Source organism: Chelon labrosus, assembly GCF_963514085.1.
Source record: "Chelon labrosus genome assembly, chromosome: 11".
NCBI lineage: Eukaryota > Metazoa > Chordata > Actinopteri > Mugiliformes > Mugilidae > Chelon > Chelon labrosus.
The window spans coordinates 16,817,680-16,832,093 of record NC_140344.1 but is presented as its reverse complement, the minus strand read 5'-3'; the positions used below and the strand labels follow the sequence as shown (position 1 = coordinate 16,832,093).

At 42.2% G+C, this 14,414-nt stretch overlaps 3 protein-coding genes across 3 annotated transcripts; 2 read left to right on the top strand and 1 right to left on the bottom strand.

Annotated features, from left to right (window-relative positions):
• Positions 1–2,627, top strand: gtf3c6 (general transcription factor IIIC, polypeptide 6, alpha). The gene is made up of 6 exons (XM_084555814.1): positions 1–128; positions 360–434; positions 540–603; positions 787–831; positions 918–1,025; positions 1,159–2,627. Exons 1-6 carry the CDS (start codon positions 105–107, stop codon positions 1,287–1,289), a joined length of 447 nt encoding a protein of 148 aa, XP_084411940.1. The 5' UTR covers positions 1–104; the 3' UTR covers positions 1,290–2,627.
• A 222-nt stretch (positions 2,628–2,849) lies between these two features.
• calub (calumenin b) lies at positions 2,850–6,939 on the top strand. The gene is made up of 7 exons (XM_084555856.1): positions 2,850–2,898; positions 3,993–4,240; positions 4,372–4,565; positions 4,658–4,824; positions 4,918–4,978; positions 5,199–5,398; positions 5,548–6,939. Exons 2-7 carry the CDS (start codon positions 4,020–4,022, stop codon positions 5,650–5,652), a joined length of 948 nt encoding a protein of 315 aa, XP_084411982.1. The 5' UTR covers positions 2,850–2,898; positions 3,993–4,019; the 3' UTR covers positions 5,653–6,939.
• A 1,253-nt stretch (positions 6,940–8,192) lies between these two features.
• Positions 8,193–13,937, bottom strand: LOC311495351 (uncharacterized protein; the record flags this gene model as incomplete). The annotated part of the gene is made up of 15 exons (XM_084554763.1): positions 8,193–9,209; positions 9,430–9,450; positions 9,531–9,721; positions 9,825–9,903; positions 10,538–10,669; positions 10,773–10,973; positions 11,079–11,185; positions 11,257–11,347; positions 11,514–11,684; positions 11,799–11,909; positions 12,005–12,091; positions 12,218–12,313; positions 12,408–12,464; positions 13,559–13,773; positions 13,862–13,937. The coding sequence occupies 15 exons, from the start codon at positions 13,935–13,937 to the stop codon at positions 8,193–8,195; spliced, it is 2,652 nt and encodes an 883-aa protein (XP_084410889.1).
• Positions 13,938–14,414: the final 477 nt, after the last annotated feature.

Genomic DNA, 14,414 nt, shown 5'->3' with positions numbered 1-14,414 from the left:
GTTGTCACAGTACTATATTAGTGAGAGATTATGGCGGTTGTCTCTGGATAATTGTACAGAAAATTATTTCTTAATTATTCTTGTTTCATTCCAGGAGTTTGAACATGGAAGATGAATGGGAAGAAGAGGTATGAAATGCCGTCATTGTGCTAGCTTAACTGTAGCAGCGTTTGCCTCATGATGTAGCTAACACGTTAGCTGGTTTAGAAATAAACGATTGAGTTCATAGCAGCATTACTGTTTGATTTAAACTTTTCAAGTGGGAGTTTCAGGGACAAACTTACACCCCTCTTTATAGAAAGTTTGTAGACGTTTACTATGTGTAATTTAAAGTAGTTTAATCCTTGTCATGTGTTTAGGAGCAGCTTGTTGTGGTGGAGGTCTCTGGTATAATCAACAATGAATCCCTGTCCTTAAGCACATGTAAGATACTGGTGAGTGATGTTGGACACGTTTAAAAAGCAGGATATTAATATAAACATCACAGCGGATCTCTTGGAGCAGCTTCACACATCTTTTCCCCCCGTTTTTTGTTGAAGGATGTTGACAGTGACAGGCCCATGATGCAAATTGGACAGTATGTGTTTGCAGGGGAATATGAAGGTAAGAATAAATCTATCAAATTTTGATAGTTTTAAAGAGTCATCCTTTACCTAATATGCTGATATACTGATATATCTCTTACTGGCTATTATACATGGTGCAATATAAAAATAGAAGCACATTTTTCAAAGCATTATTTTCTAGTATAATTTGTGCAAAAATGTTTTTTCTCTCTCTCCAAAGACGCTTTGGGAACTTGTGTGCTGTTCGAGGAGACACCACGAAAAGGTACGTTTCTGCTCCTTGCAGTGTTTATGGCTGTATATCTGTTATTCAGGGCGTTTCCTGAGCTTCATTTTGCTAAATGTCTGCAGGAAAACCTAACAGTGGCACAGACCTCAAGTACATGTGCCACACTATGAAGAAACTGAAAATGCAACGAATCTTTCTCACTGACAAGAAAGAGGGCGAACCAAGCGCAGGTCAGTCAAAATATCTGGGTTCACCATTGTGCAAATCCTGTTGGTAAACGTGACGCACAAGTTTATACTACTATAGCTTTTTAGCACACCGTTGCTAAAAACTCTATTATGACTACTTTTGTTTTCCCTGCAGGGAGTGGAGTTGTTGGTGAGGAAAGGGACTCAACCTGTGAGCTCATTCAGGAAGAAAATGACAACCACCAGACAGAAGAAGAAGAAACGGGCCACAGGAACACAGATTCGGAAGACGCTGCAGTAGGCTGAGATATGGAGACTTTGCTATAACTAAATCCCTAGATGAAGATTCTTCCTCCTGATTTCCTGCACTTTTGTGACTGTGAAAGATGCTATCTTGGAAACAGACAGTTCAAAGACAGTTAGATTTATTTTTACAAAAAGAGGTTGCCCTTTTACAATAAAAAATGTCTGTGCCTTGCTGGACTAAAGCTAAGTGTATTACAAAACAAATAAAAATGGTAGCACTTATCAAATTTCAAAATCCAGGTTAAAATCCTCAAACATTTCACTTGATGATTTGGTTTACATCAAAAAATGCACTTCCTTAGAGCTCAATGCTTTGAGGAAGGTCTGATGACTCTTTTATTTTATTTTATATTTTTTTTTATTTTTTTTACATCAAATCTCAGAAAACAGGGATGTTGAGTATTTTGCCCTGGATTTTGAAGTTTGAGAATTGCTACCATTTTACAGTTGGATTTATATTCAGCAGAAATAAGGATAAGTGTCTGTTTTTCTGTTAGCTTTGTACCATGTGTCACAATTTTCCAAAAACACATAATGCTTCAAAATCAACATATTACAGTATTGAGCACAAATATAGTTACATTTCAGCTCAAACAAAAACTGTAATTTATGAAACAATATCTTCCCTTCAGATTCTCATTGGAGGGCAGTTACTGATATGAAGGGGATCCCTCAGCTTAGCAGAAATCCTGTCATTTTGTTTCTCCTGAAGTCAGTTTCTGTTTCTGGTGATCATGACATACATCCCCCAGCAGAGGGAGAAAGATGTTCTTAAGGCCCTGTTCAGACCTTACATTAACATCATTCCTGTGGAATCTTTTCACAAATGACCAGTTTAAAGTACAGGTGTGAACACACCCAGGACACATTGAGGACGCATTTGAGAGCTCAAATCTCTGAACACATCTGGAAGTGGTTTGGATTGCATTTGTCCACATTCCTTTGGTAGTGTAAACACACAATCATTTGCAAAGTCCTGTTTACTTCAAAGAAGAGAAAAGTGTGTTTGACTTGGCTTAGGAAAAAAGCCTGTTTCTGATTTATTATTTTGGTTATGATTTATGAAATAGTTTAATGAGCACTACTGTGACTAATGATTTTCATCCAGACGTCTATGCTTTCATGGTGTGGATCTTATCTAGTTTTTTTATTTTTATTATTCATGCATTTCGTTGTTGTTTGGAACATCTAACGTGTGGATTTTGCATCTGTTCAAAACGCAAAAGTTTGTCAACCTGGTAAAATCCTTTTTCCTTTTTAAGAAATGTCATTTCATTACTAAATAGCAGTATTTATTTTTGTATATGGTGTTCGTCCTTTTTCATTAAAAACACAGTCTAAAATATACAGATGTGGAGCTGTTTACTTGTCCCTTTAAGTGCAGTGTCAGTTTTATGAATGAACTGAGTTTTGTTGTCTTTGAGGACGTGGCGGTTCTCGGCCAATCCAATCAACGGTGCTCCCTTTTAGTGGACCAATAAGCGGGCGACATCGCACTCGGCTTCTCGGAGCCTGATTGGTCGGTTGCCGTTTTAGCACAGGAAGCGCATGGGTGTGTTTCCGAGGGGAGGGCTAATAGCATCTGCGACGAACTTCACTCAAGACACCGGTGAGTTTTTCTCTTACAGTTTTTCGTTTAAAATACAAAGCCTGACCAAAATGTGTTTCGTTTTAAGCAGTTGTTCCGAAAGCCAGCATATTAGTGATTATAATGATGTTTGTGTACCTTTACCGGACGAGCCAAATTGCAAGTCAGAGAGTGAAGCTAGCGGTCTGTGCTGGGTTAGCCTGGCTGGTGTTACCTTGGTTTGGATGCTAATAAGAAATAACGGTACCAAACTGTAGCTATCGGCTAAAATACAAATATTTAAGATGTGGCAGAAGTTATGTCGTACTTAAATAATTAATAATACTGACAAACGTGTTTCAACAATAGGACAGTGAAAAAAGATAATTATTCTAATATCTATATTATTCAGTCTCAACCCGTCTACTAGTCTAATTGCATTGGTATAAGTTAAGTCTTAAAATGTAAAAAATAAATATATATAAGTCTTCTTACCTCAAACCTGTAAGCCAGTGCTCTTGACAGCAATTTACTGTGCCACGTTTCAAAGGGGAAGTATATTCAGCTGCTAATTAATTAGGTACAGCAAGCTTAAACCTATGCAGCCTAATGGAACAGGCCGCTAATACCATAATGGTATGAGGGTTATGATGTCAAGTTTGTTCAGGTTGTTTTAAATTACTTAAGAGTTGATTTGAACTATGTGGTGACTTGTTTAGACAGGCTTAGGGTTGGGTTTAATCCATCCATCTTCCCTCATTACGCACCGATGAGCTATTCTCTTAAACATTAAAAACTAAGCTTGATTATTATACTACTTATTTAAACAGTTTCTGAATTGTTGTGTGTGTGTGAACGGCTGAGATGAGATACAGAAAATTATTGAGCTGGTGGAAGGATATCAGCGGCTATACACCAGAAGTTGAACAAATAAGTGATTGCAACACATTTGCCTTTAAAGTGAATCATACACTTCTGGTAATTATGAAGTTGAGTAACTAAGAATCGGAAGTAGTGATAAGTAATGACAGAAACTAATTATAAACTGACAAACATGGTGTAGAAATGCAACGTATTACCCTGTCTGAACAATGACCACGTCTTTACCTTTTTTTTTTTTTCTTCCCCACCCCTAGTTTAGCCCGTGTTTGTACGTGTGCAGGATGGAGCTACGGCCTCTCATCATGTGCTTTGCCCTCTGTGTGGTTTACGCCACCAGCAAACCCACGGAGAAGAAGGACCGCATTCACCACGATGAACCTCTCAGCAACCGAGAGCACGACGATGCGGAGAGCTTTGACTATGACCATGAGGCCTTTCTTGGACAGGAAGAGGCCAAGACCTTCGACCAGCTCACGCCAGAGGAGAGCAAGGAGAGGCTCGGGTAAGACTGCAGCATCTGCTCTTCAGTTAACTGTTATATGTGTAGTTATCTAAAAAAATAATCTGTTGTAATGACAAACAGCAAAGAGTGCCTGAGGGGACAAATCCAAATTTTGTATAATTTCTCTGCAGCATGTTGGTAGAACGTATAGATGAGGATAAAGATGGCTATGTGACTGCTGAGGAGATGAAGAGGTGGATCAAGCACGCACAGAAGAGGTGGATCTACGATGATGTGGATCGGCAGTGGAAGAGTCATGACCTCAACGGTGATGACGTGGTGTCCTGGGAGGAGTACAAGAACGCCACATACGGATACATTCTCGGTGCGGCCGCAGACAATATTCATCATACACACCGTTTTGTTTTGTCACGCTTGAACAAATGCCAGACTGAAATTGTGACCCCTGACTTGCAGACGACCCTGACCCCGATGATGGCTTCAGCTACAGGCAGATGATGGCTCGCGACGAGAGGAGATTCAAAATGGCAGACCAGGACCATGACATGAAAGCCAACAAGGAGGAGTTCACAGCTTTCCTCCACCCTGAGGAGTATGACCACATGAAAGACATTGTAGTGCTGGTGAGTGACACTCGCACAGGTGTTAAATGATGACACCTACTTTGTATATTTGTCATCCCTTCTCACCTCATCCCTTCTGTTTTATTTCCACAGGAAACTATGGAAGACATTGACAAGAATGGAGATGGTTTAATTGACCTGGATGAGTACATAGGTGAGTTCTTACAGTAGCTGTAGCTTATTCTTTAAGATTTATGGTTATAGTGGTGGCAACTCAATAGAGGACACGAGGTTATTTAAAGAACTAGTTGAGAAACCTTCATGCAGTGTGCTTGGTTGTTTAACCTCTCATTGTAAATACAGGGATGAAACATTGCTACATTATCAGTATTCAGTCCCTCACTCTGCCTGTTCCTGACTTTTTTGTTTCATAGGTGACATGTACAACCAGGACGGAGACGCCACAGAACCTGAGTGGGTGAAGACAGAGAGGGAGCAGTTTACTGAATTCAGAGACAAAAACAAAGATGGCAAAATGGACAAGGAGGAGACACGGGACTGGATCCTGCCTAGCGACTATGACCATGCTGAGGCAGAGGCCAAGCATCTGGTCTATGAGTCAGATGCAGACAAAGTACGTACTGTAAAATACTTACAGTAACGCATAGTTAAAAACCCAAATTACCTCCATGTTGTTCATTAATTAATTCATTAATAATCAAGTCTTTAGCTACTGACACAGTGCAGCGCTGATTATGTGTGTTCATTTCCCTCTGTCATCAGGATGGCCGACTGACCAAGGCGGAAATCGTGGATAAGTATGACTTGTTCGTGGGCAGCCAGGCGACCGACTTCGGGGAGGCTCTGACTCGACATGACGAGTTCTAACACCCAGCTGCCTCCAAAGACTGTGCGCTCATCTTGTGTATCACCCAACTCCTTCGACTGTAGAAGTGAGCATTCTAGACAAGATGGAGCTCGCCTGATTCAACGCCACGGACAATAATTTATTTGATTTCTTGAATGTGTCCCATTGTACACACATTCAGAGTAACGTGTACAAGCTTGGCCAGTGTGTCCTCACATTCACTTGCACCTCAGCTTGGGATATATATATATTGCCAGCCTTTGCTCTGCTTCCACACACTAACCTTTTCTTGCCCACATCAGGCAAAGGACAAACAGTGTTAGCCAACGCTCATTTTTGATTTTTGAATTAGCCATATTTTGTTACAAGCCCTTTTACAGAACAAGTTTAGGCCTTCGCTATAGAATAGATTGTCGCGCCATTTCATTTTGCAATGCACTGGACTGTTGAGCATAAAGCTTATTAGTACCCATCTTAATTTGTACAAATCTTTTGTAATTGCACCCAAACCGAAAACGCTACTTGCTCCCTTGTTTTTCATTTATTGATCATAATTTTATTAAATATCAAATTCCAATGACAATGCAGACCAATTTGGCCTAGTGCAATACAGTATCATTAGTGGGACCACGATGTGTTTGCTATATGGGGTCCTCAAAACATCCATGTCACCACAAACTGTGCGTCCTACAGGCGCAGTTTGTGTTGTGCGTTAGTTGAAGGAATCAAGATGAATTTAGGGACTGATGGATGCTTTGTCCTCGAAGCTGCCTCCTTTCTTCTTTCTTATCACCTCAGTAGTGTGTATGTGTGTGTGCGCGTGCGTGTGTGTGCATGTGAATCTGTGTGTGCATATATTACCTATATTCTCAACGATTGACTTCCTCTTTTTGTTTAGTGTGTGTGTTTTTTTTGATTGTTCTATTTTGAGTTTTGTTTTGATTCAGCTGAATTATTAACTCATTTGTGTGCCAAGCAAAAGATCTTTGTCCTATTTTGGGGAAGATGTTTGGAGCCGGGGGGGAATGCTTCTACCTTTGAAACATTTCCCTTTCCAGAATTTGTTTGGTACGCCCGTGTTATCACTACAACCATTTATAACCACTGTTAATAATTTTTATGGTATAGTATAATGTATATGATAATGTTTTTTACAGGCTCACCGCAGTGACAAGCCTTTCACTAGTGACTTTACTGTAAATAAGTCGTTGGTCTGCAAACTGAGCACTCTTAACAATCAGGTCCAGTTTTTGTGGTTGAGAACAATGTCTCAGTAAAAACAAATAAAATTGGAGCTTTTAGTCTGCTTTATTCTTTTGACTTATTGTGGTCAGCCGTTCTGCGTGAGACAATGGAAAGGAACCCCTCTGTTTCCTGGTTTCCTTTAGACTGTCGACCCAATACTCAATGGACTGTTCTGCACGCTCTTCCTCTCACATTTCACCATTTAATTTTCTGGCTTATACTCCCAATAATACATCTAATATTGTTTTTTCAACTATGATTTGATAAGCATAAAAGCTTTGTTCATCAGCTCTTCCTTTTGACTTTTGAATACAACTCATGCTTATTCAAAACCATACCTAAGTTGCAAGTTGAAGCTTGTGATGACATAGATGACTAAAGCTAAAAAGACGCTGACCACAGTGTTGAGTGTCTCGAGAAAGCTTATTGAATGGAGACTGATGGGCAAATATGGCAGCTGGGATCACTTTAAATCAACTCGTTTTGCTCATTGTTTGAGTCAAACGTCAACTTTACTCATAAAAACAACAGAAAAAATAACAGAGGCAGCATGTAGAGTAGGCAAAACAATTAGTCATCTGCTCTACGTGAGAATTTTGAACAACACAACACAGCACTCAGTAGCTATTGAAAAGGTAAATCTGCACAGATCCAGACGGTGTGCAAACCTGCCAGCTGCTGTTTTTTTGTTTTTTTTCCCCCATGAACTCAAATGTTGAAGCCTTCATGGCTCCTGTCGTGTCATTTATGAGAGCTGGATTACTTCAATCACTAATTGGACCTTCTGTCTGCTTGGAATATTAATTCAGAAGGAAGCAGCTCAGCAGTAATTTCCACACAGTTTGATTTGTGGTAGAGTTACCCTTAAACAATACATTGTTATTACTGATAAATAATCAAAGAGAATATATTTCCATCCATTGTTATGCTAGTGTTAGCTTGTGTGAATATGCCGTATACTTGAAAAGTCTATGGTAAACACACAGTACATTGCATTTTAACTGCACAGTGTTTTCATGTGAACTCACTTCCTGTCATCTAGCTAGGTGCTATGAATGGAGCTACATCGTGTATTTCATCATCGTGACTGTGTGCTGTAAAAGTTTTCATTTTCTTTCTGATGATATTGTGAGAACATATGCACGTCTTCTTTCACGCCTCAGCAGTACCTACAGCACAGCAGAACCAGACTGTAGCTGTAGTTCTCTCTTCGATGGCTGTCCGCCGTCTGCCTGAGTCATCCGTCTTCACCTTACCTGCTCCACGCTCGGCCGTCCGCCCCGTCGCTCTCAGTGCCTGCGATATCATAGTGACATCACTTACTGAACGTGATAAAAATAGGATTACAACGAGCAATGGCTCTCAGCAGCTCTTCGTCGTCTGGGTCTAACTCGGTCTCACCCTCACTGTTCTTGTCTGCATCTTCATCACCCAGAAAACCATCATCCTCCTCATCCCCCGTCCCGCGGCCATCTTGGGTGTTTCCAGAGTTTGTAGAGGGCCTTCTGTCCTGTGGACTACTGGCGTCTGCTGTCCCACCTGCCTGCTCTGACTCATCTATTTGGTCCAGTGACGTGGAGGGTTGGTCTGCGCTCAGAGATGTTCGCTCTGGTGTCTCTGGAGGCGTATCAAGCGGAGATGTATCTATATGCACCAGTTTTGCTTTTAAAGGGGCGTTCTCTGGGGTGGGCGGGGGTGTGCTTGTCTGCTTGGGCAGGGGAGAGGACATCAAAGGCGAATATGGGGGTGTCTTTGCACGAGGTTTGCAGAAGGGCTTGTCAATTTCTGCTGAAGCAATTCGAGTTTGACTGCATGGGACGCTGGACTGAGAAGAGGGACTGATGACAGGGTCAATAACGTCATCGTTGGTGGTCATCTGCGAATCTGGACGGGTTGAAGGTGGAGATCTACCGGAGTCATGGGCTCCAGGGTCAGGGCTGGTGTTTGATTGCGCATCGATTGGATCTGGGGTTGTAGCTGCTGGTACGCTAGTGTTTTCTTTGCACGGAGCAGCATATTCAGCTATACTTGAAGGGCCAACATCCACAGTAGACGGGTAACAGGTGGGTGAGCTTTTGTTTGGCGTAGGAGTCTTATCATTGTTATTATTATTGGAGGTCACAAGGCTGCTGCAGACTGTTTCAGTCAGGACAAAGCTGGTGTCATGCACAGCAGTGCTTTGGGTCGAAATGGGTTCCTGGCAAGAGGGGCGGTCTTGGGGGGCGCAGATGCCTGGTTTGTCTGTGAGGCTGAAGGAAGGATTGCAGGTTCCATATTCTTCATTTTTGTAGGGTACTTGCTCCATGTGGGGCATAGCACTACGGTGACTCACCTGAGGAGCAACCACAATGATCAGGTCAACATTTGGAGGAAGGAAACCACTTTTTTTGTCCAGCTGTATGACCCGATCTAGTCAAACTAGGACAGTTAAAGCCAGACAGATAAATATAACAAGTAATTGTGACTAGTAAATGTTTTATACATAAAAGGACAAAGTATGGTAACATGGGATATGGATGGAGATTCACTTCAATATAAAACAGATGACTCACCACTGTAAACCACCGTAAGCTCTGTGGGAGTACATACAAGACACTGTCAAACAAATGAAATATGAACCTGTCCTACAGACTGTAGTCCGGTATGATCTTACCACATTGGGGTGTTTCCCCTGGGCCACACAGCCTCTCTCCAGTGGGTCCCTCTTTCCTTTGTGTTTCCTCTTCAGCCACAGAACCACGGACAGGATACATCCGAGCACTGTCATGAACACCATGCTCAAGAACAACGCTTTGCCCACAGTACAGCCCGTCAGGTGATCACCTGCCAGCGGACTATAAGGGACTGCAGTGTGCATAAACAAACACACAAAGGGATTGTTTCAGTCTGCAGGCTCATCCAACAACTGAACAGTCGGATTTCTGAGTGTGAAAGCGTGAGCCCTTACTCAGTTGTCCTTCAGATAACACCTCCACTACGACAGTTGCAAGGGCAGCATCACCTGATTCCTGGTCCACAGCCATTACCTGCAAAACATTTAGACTTTTTAACATTACTAATGATTATTTCTTAATGTTTTTTAATTTATTTTCAATTCCAGTCGGACCCATTCTTGTGAACAAGGTATCTCAAGAACACCGTATGAAAATGTAATTACACATAAATGTTGAACGTGATTAAATGATGAGGCGATGACAGTACTCCTTCAAAATCCTCACTATGCCGATCAGACATAAAATCATGACCACCTTCCTAATATTGTGTAGGTCTCCCTTGTGCCTCCAAAACAGTTGTGACTCATTAGAGGATGCACATGGGTCTTCTGAGGGTGTCCTGTGGTGTCTGGCAACAGGATGTTGTTAGTGGGGGCCTTTGGGTCCTATGGGTTGAGGGGAGGGGACCTCTGTGGATCAGGCTTGTTTCAGTGCATCCCACAGATACTTGATAAGTTTGGGATCTAGTGAATTTGGAGGCCAGGTCAACACCTTGTGCTGTTTTTCATGTTTTTTTTTTAGTTGTTCCTAAAGCTCCTGCTGGAGATGGCTGCTGCAATCAAGGAGTGTCATTTCTCTGACTAAATGCCAAATCTAAGCTTACATATTAAAAGGTTTCTAGTTCGCTATGTTGAGTTTGTAGAACTGGATTGTCACCGATGCTCACCTCGAGAACATGTTTCTGTTTTGGTTTGAGTCGGCTGTTCCTGGCGATCAGGAGCCCCTCCTGTGTGACTTGATAGATGTCAGTGTGATTGGATGTTGGACTGAAGGTGAATCCGATCATGGGATTGAAACCCTGTAAATTTTTTAAAGAAATAATAGGTGACGGGTAACAAAAAACAAATCCATTTTAGCACCGTGGGTGGACTGTATATATGTGTGTGTGTCACAGTGCATACTTGGTTAAAGTCTCGGTCCAGCACGTGTAACATTAGAGCTTTGCTGCCGTACGTGTTGACCAGGGAGGCTGCACTCTTTTCTGCGGTTACAAAGCCGTGATATTCAGGCATGTCGAACTCTGGAAGAAACAAGTTCACTGCCAGAACTCGGACCAACACTGTTGCAACAGAATACTTCCTGGGGTCGTTGTCCTGGTAGGCCTGGGTGCAAGACACAGAGAAAGAATGGAGAGTAGTGAGACTGAAAGTGGGAGTAAGACAGTGTTGACGATATCTTTCAAGCTTAACAGTACACGTGAGTCTTACCATGACCTGAAGATAGAGCTCTGGAGTTGTGAGTCTGTCTCTCACCCCCCGAGTCAACGTCACCTCACCTGTCTCTTTGTCCATCATGAAACGCCCGTTGTTGTCACCTAGTGTGGGCACAGACGCAGTTACAAATGCACACGTTTTATATAGTTTTATGTACTTCCGTGTATGTTACCTGAGAGAATGGCATAGCTGACTGGAGAGTTGAGTCCTCTGTCTCCATCCACTGCATGAATGGGACCAGGAGAAAAGTCCAGCACAATGTCCTGTGCCAAGACACACACAACGTCCTCAGTCTTTAAATATAAATTAAATACAAAGCCCATCCATGTAACTTCATGGTCTGTGTTTTAACGGCATCAAGTCAGTGGATATAATCAGGACAACATTCCTGAGTGTGGTGTGTGTGAGGGCGGGTTATAAGCAACTGACCTCCTCCCCTTCTGTGACGTTGACTGTGTACACGGGGCTGGTGCAAATTCGACTGGTCTCGTCCTGGAAAAGCAGCACGCAGGGCAGGAACTGCGGGTACTGGTCGTCTCCATCTAGGACAGTGATGGTGATGTTGGTGCTGGTGTTAAAGTGCTCTGCCGTGTTCATTTCCTGAGGTAACAAGTCGAGCACATTGGCACCGGTCAATCGCGTTTGATGGGTTCAGTTATTTCGACTAATTCTAGCCCAGAGTTATAAAAACAATGAAAAGTGAAATGTGCATACTGAGGCATAGATGGTAACTGTAAGCAGAGTTTTGGTCTCATAGTCAAGGGGCTTGGCCAGGATCACCTCCCCGCTGTTTGGTAAATCAACTCTGAAGTACTCCGCATCAGGCTGCAGAACACACACAAACACACAAACAAAGTCAAAGTGCTGCTTTGTTTTAATTTAATTTAATTTAATTTTTTTAGTGGAAAAGCAGAGCTTACTGATGTCTGATCGACTGAGTAACTAAGCTTGTCATTATCTGCATCTGTGGCCCGTACACTAAACACCACGGTGTTCACTGGAATCAGCTGGAAAACACACAGACAAGCAAGGGAAACACTTGTAGGAGCAGAACTTCAATCTTTGATTTTTTATTTATTTTTTATTCCATACAGATGTTTCTTTGTGTGCACGCCTGTCTGAAAGCATCCTACCTCACTGATGTTAAGAGACTGGACTAGTTTGTCTTCTGCAAATATGGGTAAGTTATCATTCTCATTGAGAATTTCCACGATGATCCTGTACACACTCTACAACACAGACAAGAAAAAAAAAACATATACAGGTTTGAATCTGCGATGACACTCTGAGGAATTCTGGGTAAAATTAATGGAGGAAGTTTACCTGAAGTATGCCCTCCTCATGGCACGATAACTCAGCCATTAGTACAGGACCTAAGGCCTGAGAGAGAAAGGGTAAAGAGCAGACATGTTGATGCAGACATCTTCATTCAGTATGATAAAATAGTTTAACACAGATATTGCCATCCCACTAACCCTTTATGGGGCAAGAAACCATATTAAGTAATTTTAAACGGCGTCCCGGTGCCTCTCAGTGAGACAGAGAAGCATGTGGTTTTCATTCAGCCAATCAGAGAAGACCAAGGCAACAGTCTCAGGTCAAATGTGGTCTGCAAGGTCCACGTCTGCGTGAACGCTAAGCATAACTGCTTCATTAGGTACCACGAAGAAGTGTCCTAATGTTGTCTAATGTGATAATGTGTATGTTGACAAGTGCTTGAATAAGCACTTATGTTCTATTGGTCTAAAATGCATGTTTACTACTTAAGAACAGGGAACCATATATGGTAAATTCATAAATCTTAATTTCCTCCATGAAGACTTTTCACAAAAGTAAAAAAAAAAAGTCTTCTTATGCCCTGCAATAACACTCTGGGGTTGAAATTATTTCAGTGAGTGCCCCATAAAGAGTTAATGCTTAAAAGTTAATCTAAGTTGCCCACACACTTTATATTTTGATTATATTTTATTCAAAACTTAATACTTTTCTTTCATGGTTGCACCGTAGGAGCGGTGCGTCCCATTGTTTTACCCAGAAATGTACCGAATAGATGTTTGCCCACGTCAGATTGTGTTGAACCAGATGAATTCTGTCGCCTCTTGGTGGTGTGCTATGAATACTTGATGAGGCTGTAATATGTGGTGTTTTGGGTCTATAAATACATTCTTTATAAGGATGGATTGACAGAAGTAGATAGATCGAAAGCCAGAGAGAGTCGAGCAGACAGCTAATCTGGTTGGCCCTTTAACAGCTGCCATGATGTAAGACAGCTGGCTGAGAACAGGATGACGGGAAGAGAGATTGTGTTTGGTCCAAGGATGAGGTTGTGAGGTTTGTTCTAAAATTAGATGCAGCCTCCACTTTGTACTGTGGCACCGGGCTATTACAACCAGACTCAACAAAAAACTGCACCGGGCACGTTATATTCCAGCTCCAAACTTCAGTGTTCAAGAGAGCGCGTCCCGAGCCGTTACCTCTCGGTCAAAGATCTTGTCAGCCGATGCGTTCAGCCGGATGTTTCTTTCGTCCAGGAAGAACCAATCGGCGTCCTTTCCATTCAGGCTCCACTTAACCCCCTCCATCGTGGTGTCTGCCGTGAGCTCGGCGACAACTTCTCCCCAGGGGCTGTTTTCTTTAACTGCTGTAAATACGTCCTCTCCGTCCAGGCATCCAGCCCAGCCTGACATTCCTGTGACGAACACAAGCGCGCGCACTGTTTTTGAGACGCATTAAATCAGACCTAAAGCTTGAGAGGAAGGACTAGGAAGTGGCTTTACCCGTGACCGTGTGCAGACATAAGAGGACGAGCAGTGGGCAGACAAAAGCCCTGGGGTTGAGTTCAGCGAGGGCCATGCTCGGCCTCGGTTCGGCCTCAGGAACCAGCTCTGCCTGAGTCAAAACAGAGAAAATGTGAAACGATATTTTATTAAACACTAATATCATTTGATAGTTTACTTTACTAGTGTGCTACGCTGAGCTTCACATTGTACAGTGTCCTGTAATGCCCTCAAATCCTCTTTAAGTGGGTTTCCGTAGGCCTTTCCCCTGTCTGAGAGCAAACGATTAGGATAGTAGCCTACAATCTCTCTTCTCTAAATGTTTACCTGTCCATCTCCGTAGACAGGTGCTATCCTGACTCTATACTGACACATTTATCTGTTATACTGCTACTGATACTCACACTTCCTTCCTATCTGTGCTTTTCTAAAGATACCAGAATTGATGTTAACTGACCCAAAACTCATATTGCCTTAATAAGGTCAAATTTCAAGTGCTTTGAAATTTGACCTTATTAATCACAACAGGACATTGTGTCTATCATGATCTTGT

Excerpts from the sequence above, each read along its gene's own strand:
- gtf3c6 (XM_084555814.1), top strand. The coding sequence starts at position 105 with ATGGAAGATGAATGGGAAGAAGAG. Across the intron at positions 435-539 it reads TAAGCACATGTAAGATACTG|GATGTTGACAGTGACAGGCC; the intron begins GTGAGTGATGTT and ends TTTTTGTTGAAG. Across the intron at positions 604-786 it reads GTTTGCAGGGGAATATGAAG|ACGCTTTGGGAACTTGTGTG; the intron begins GTAAGAATAAAT and ends CTCTCTCCAAAG.
- calub (XM_084555856.1), top strand. The coding sequence starts at position 4,020 with ATGGAGCTACGGCCTCTCATCATGTGCTTTGCCCTCTGTGTGGTTTAC. Across the intron at positions 4,825-4,917 it reads TGAAAGACATTGTAGTGCTG|GAAACTATGGAAGACATTGA; the intron begins GTGAGTGACACT and ends TTATTTCCACAG. Across the intron at positions 5,399-5,547 it reads ATGAGTCAGATGCAGACAAA|GATGGCCGACTGACCAAGGC; the intron begins GTACGTACTGTA and ends CTCTGTCATCAG.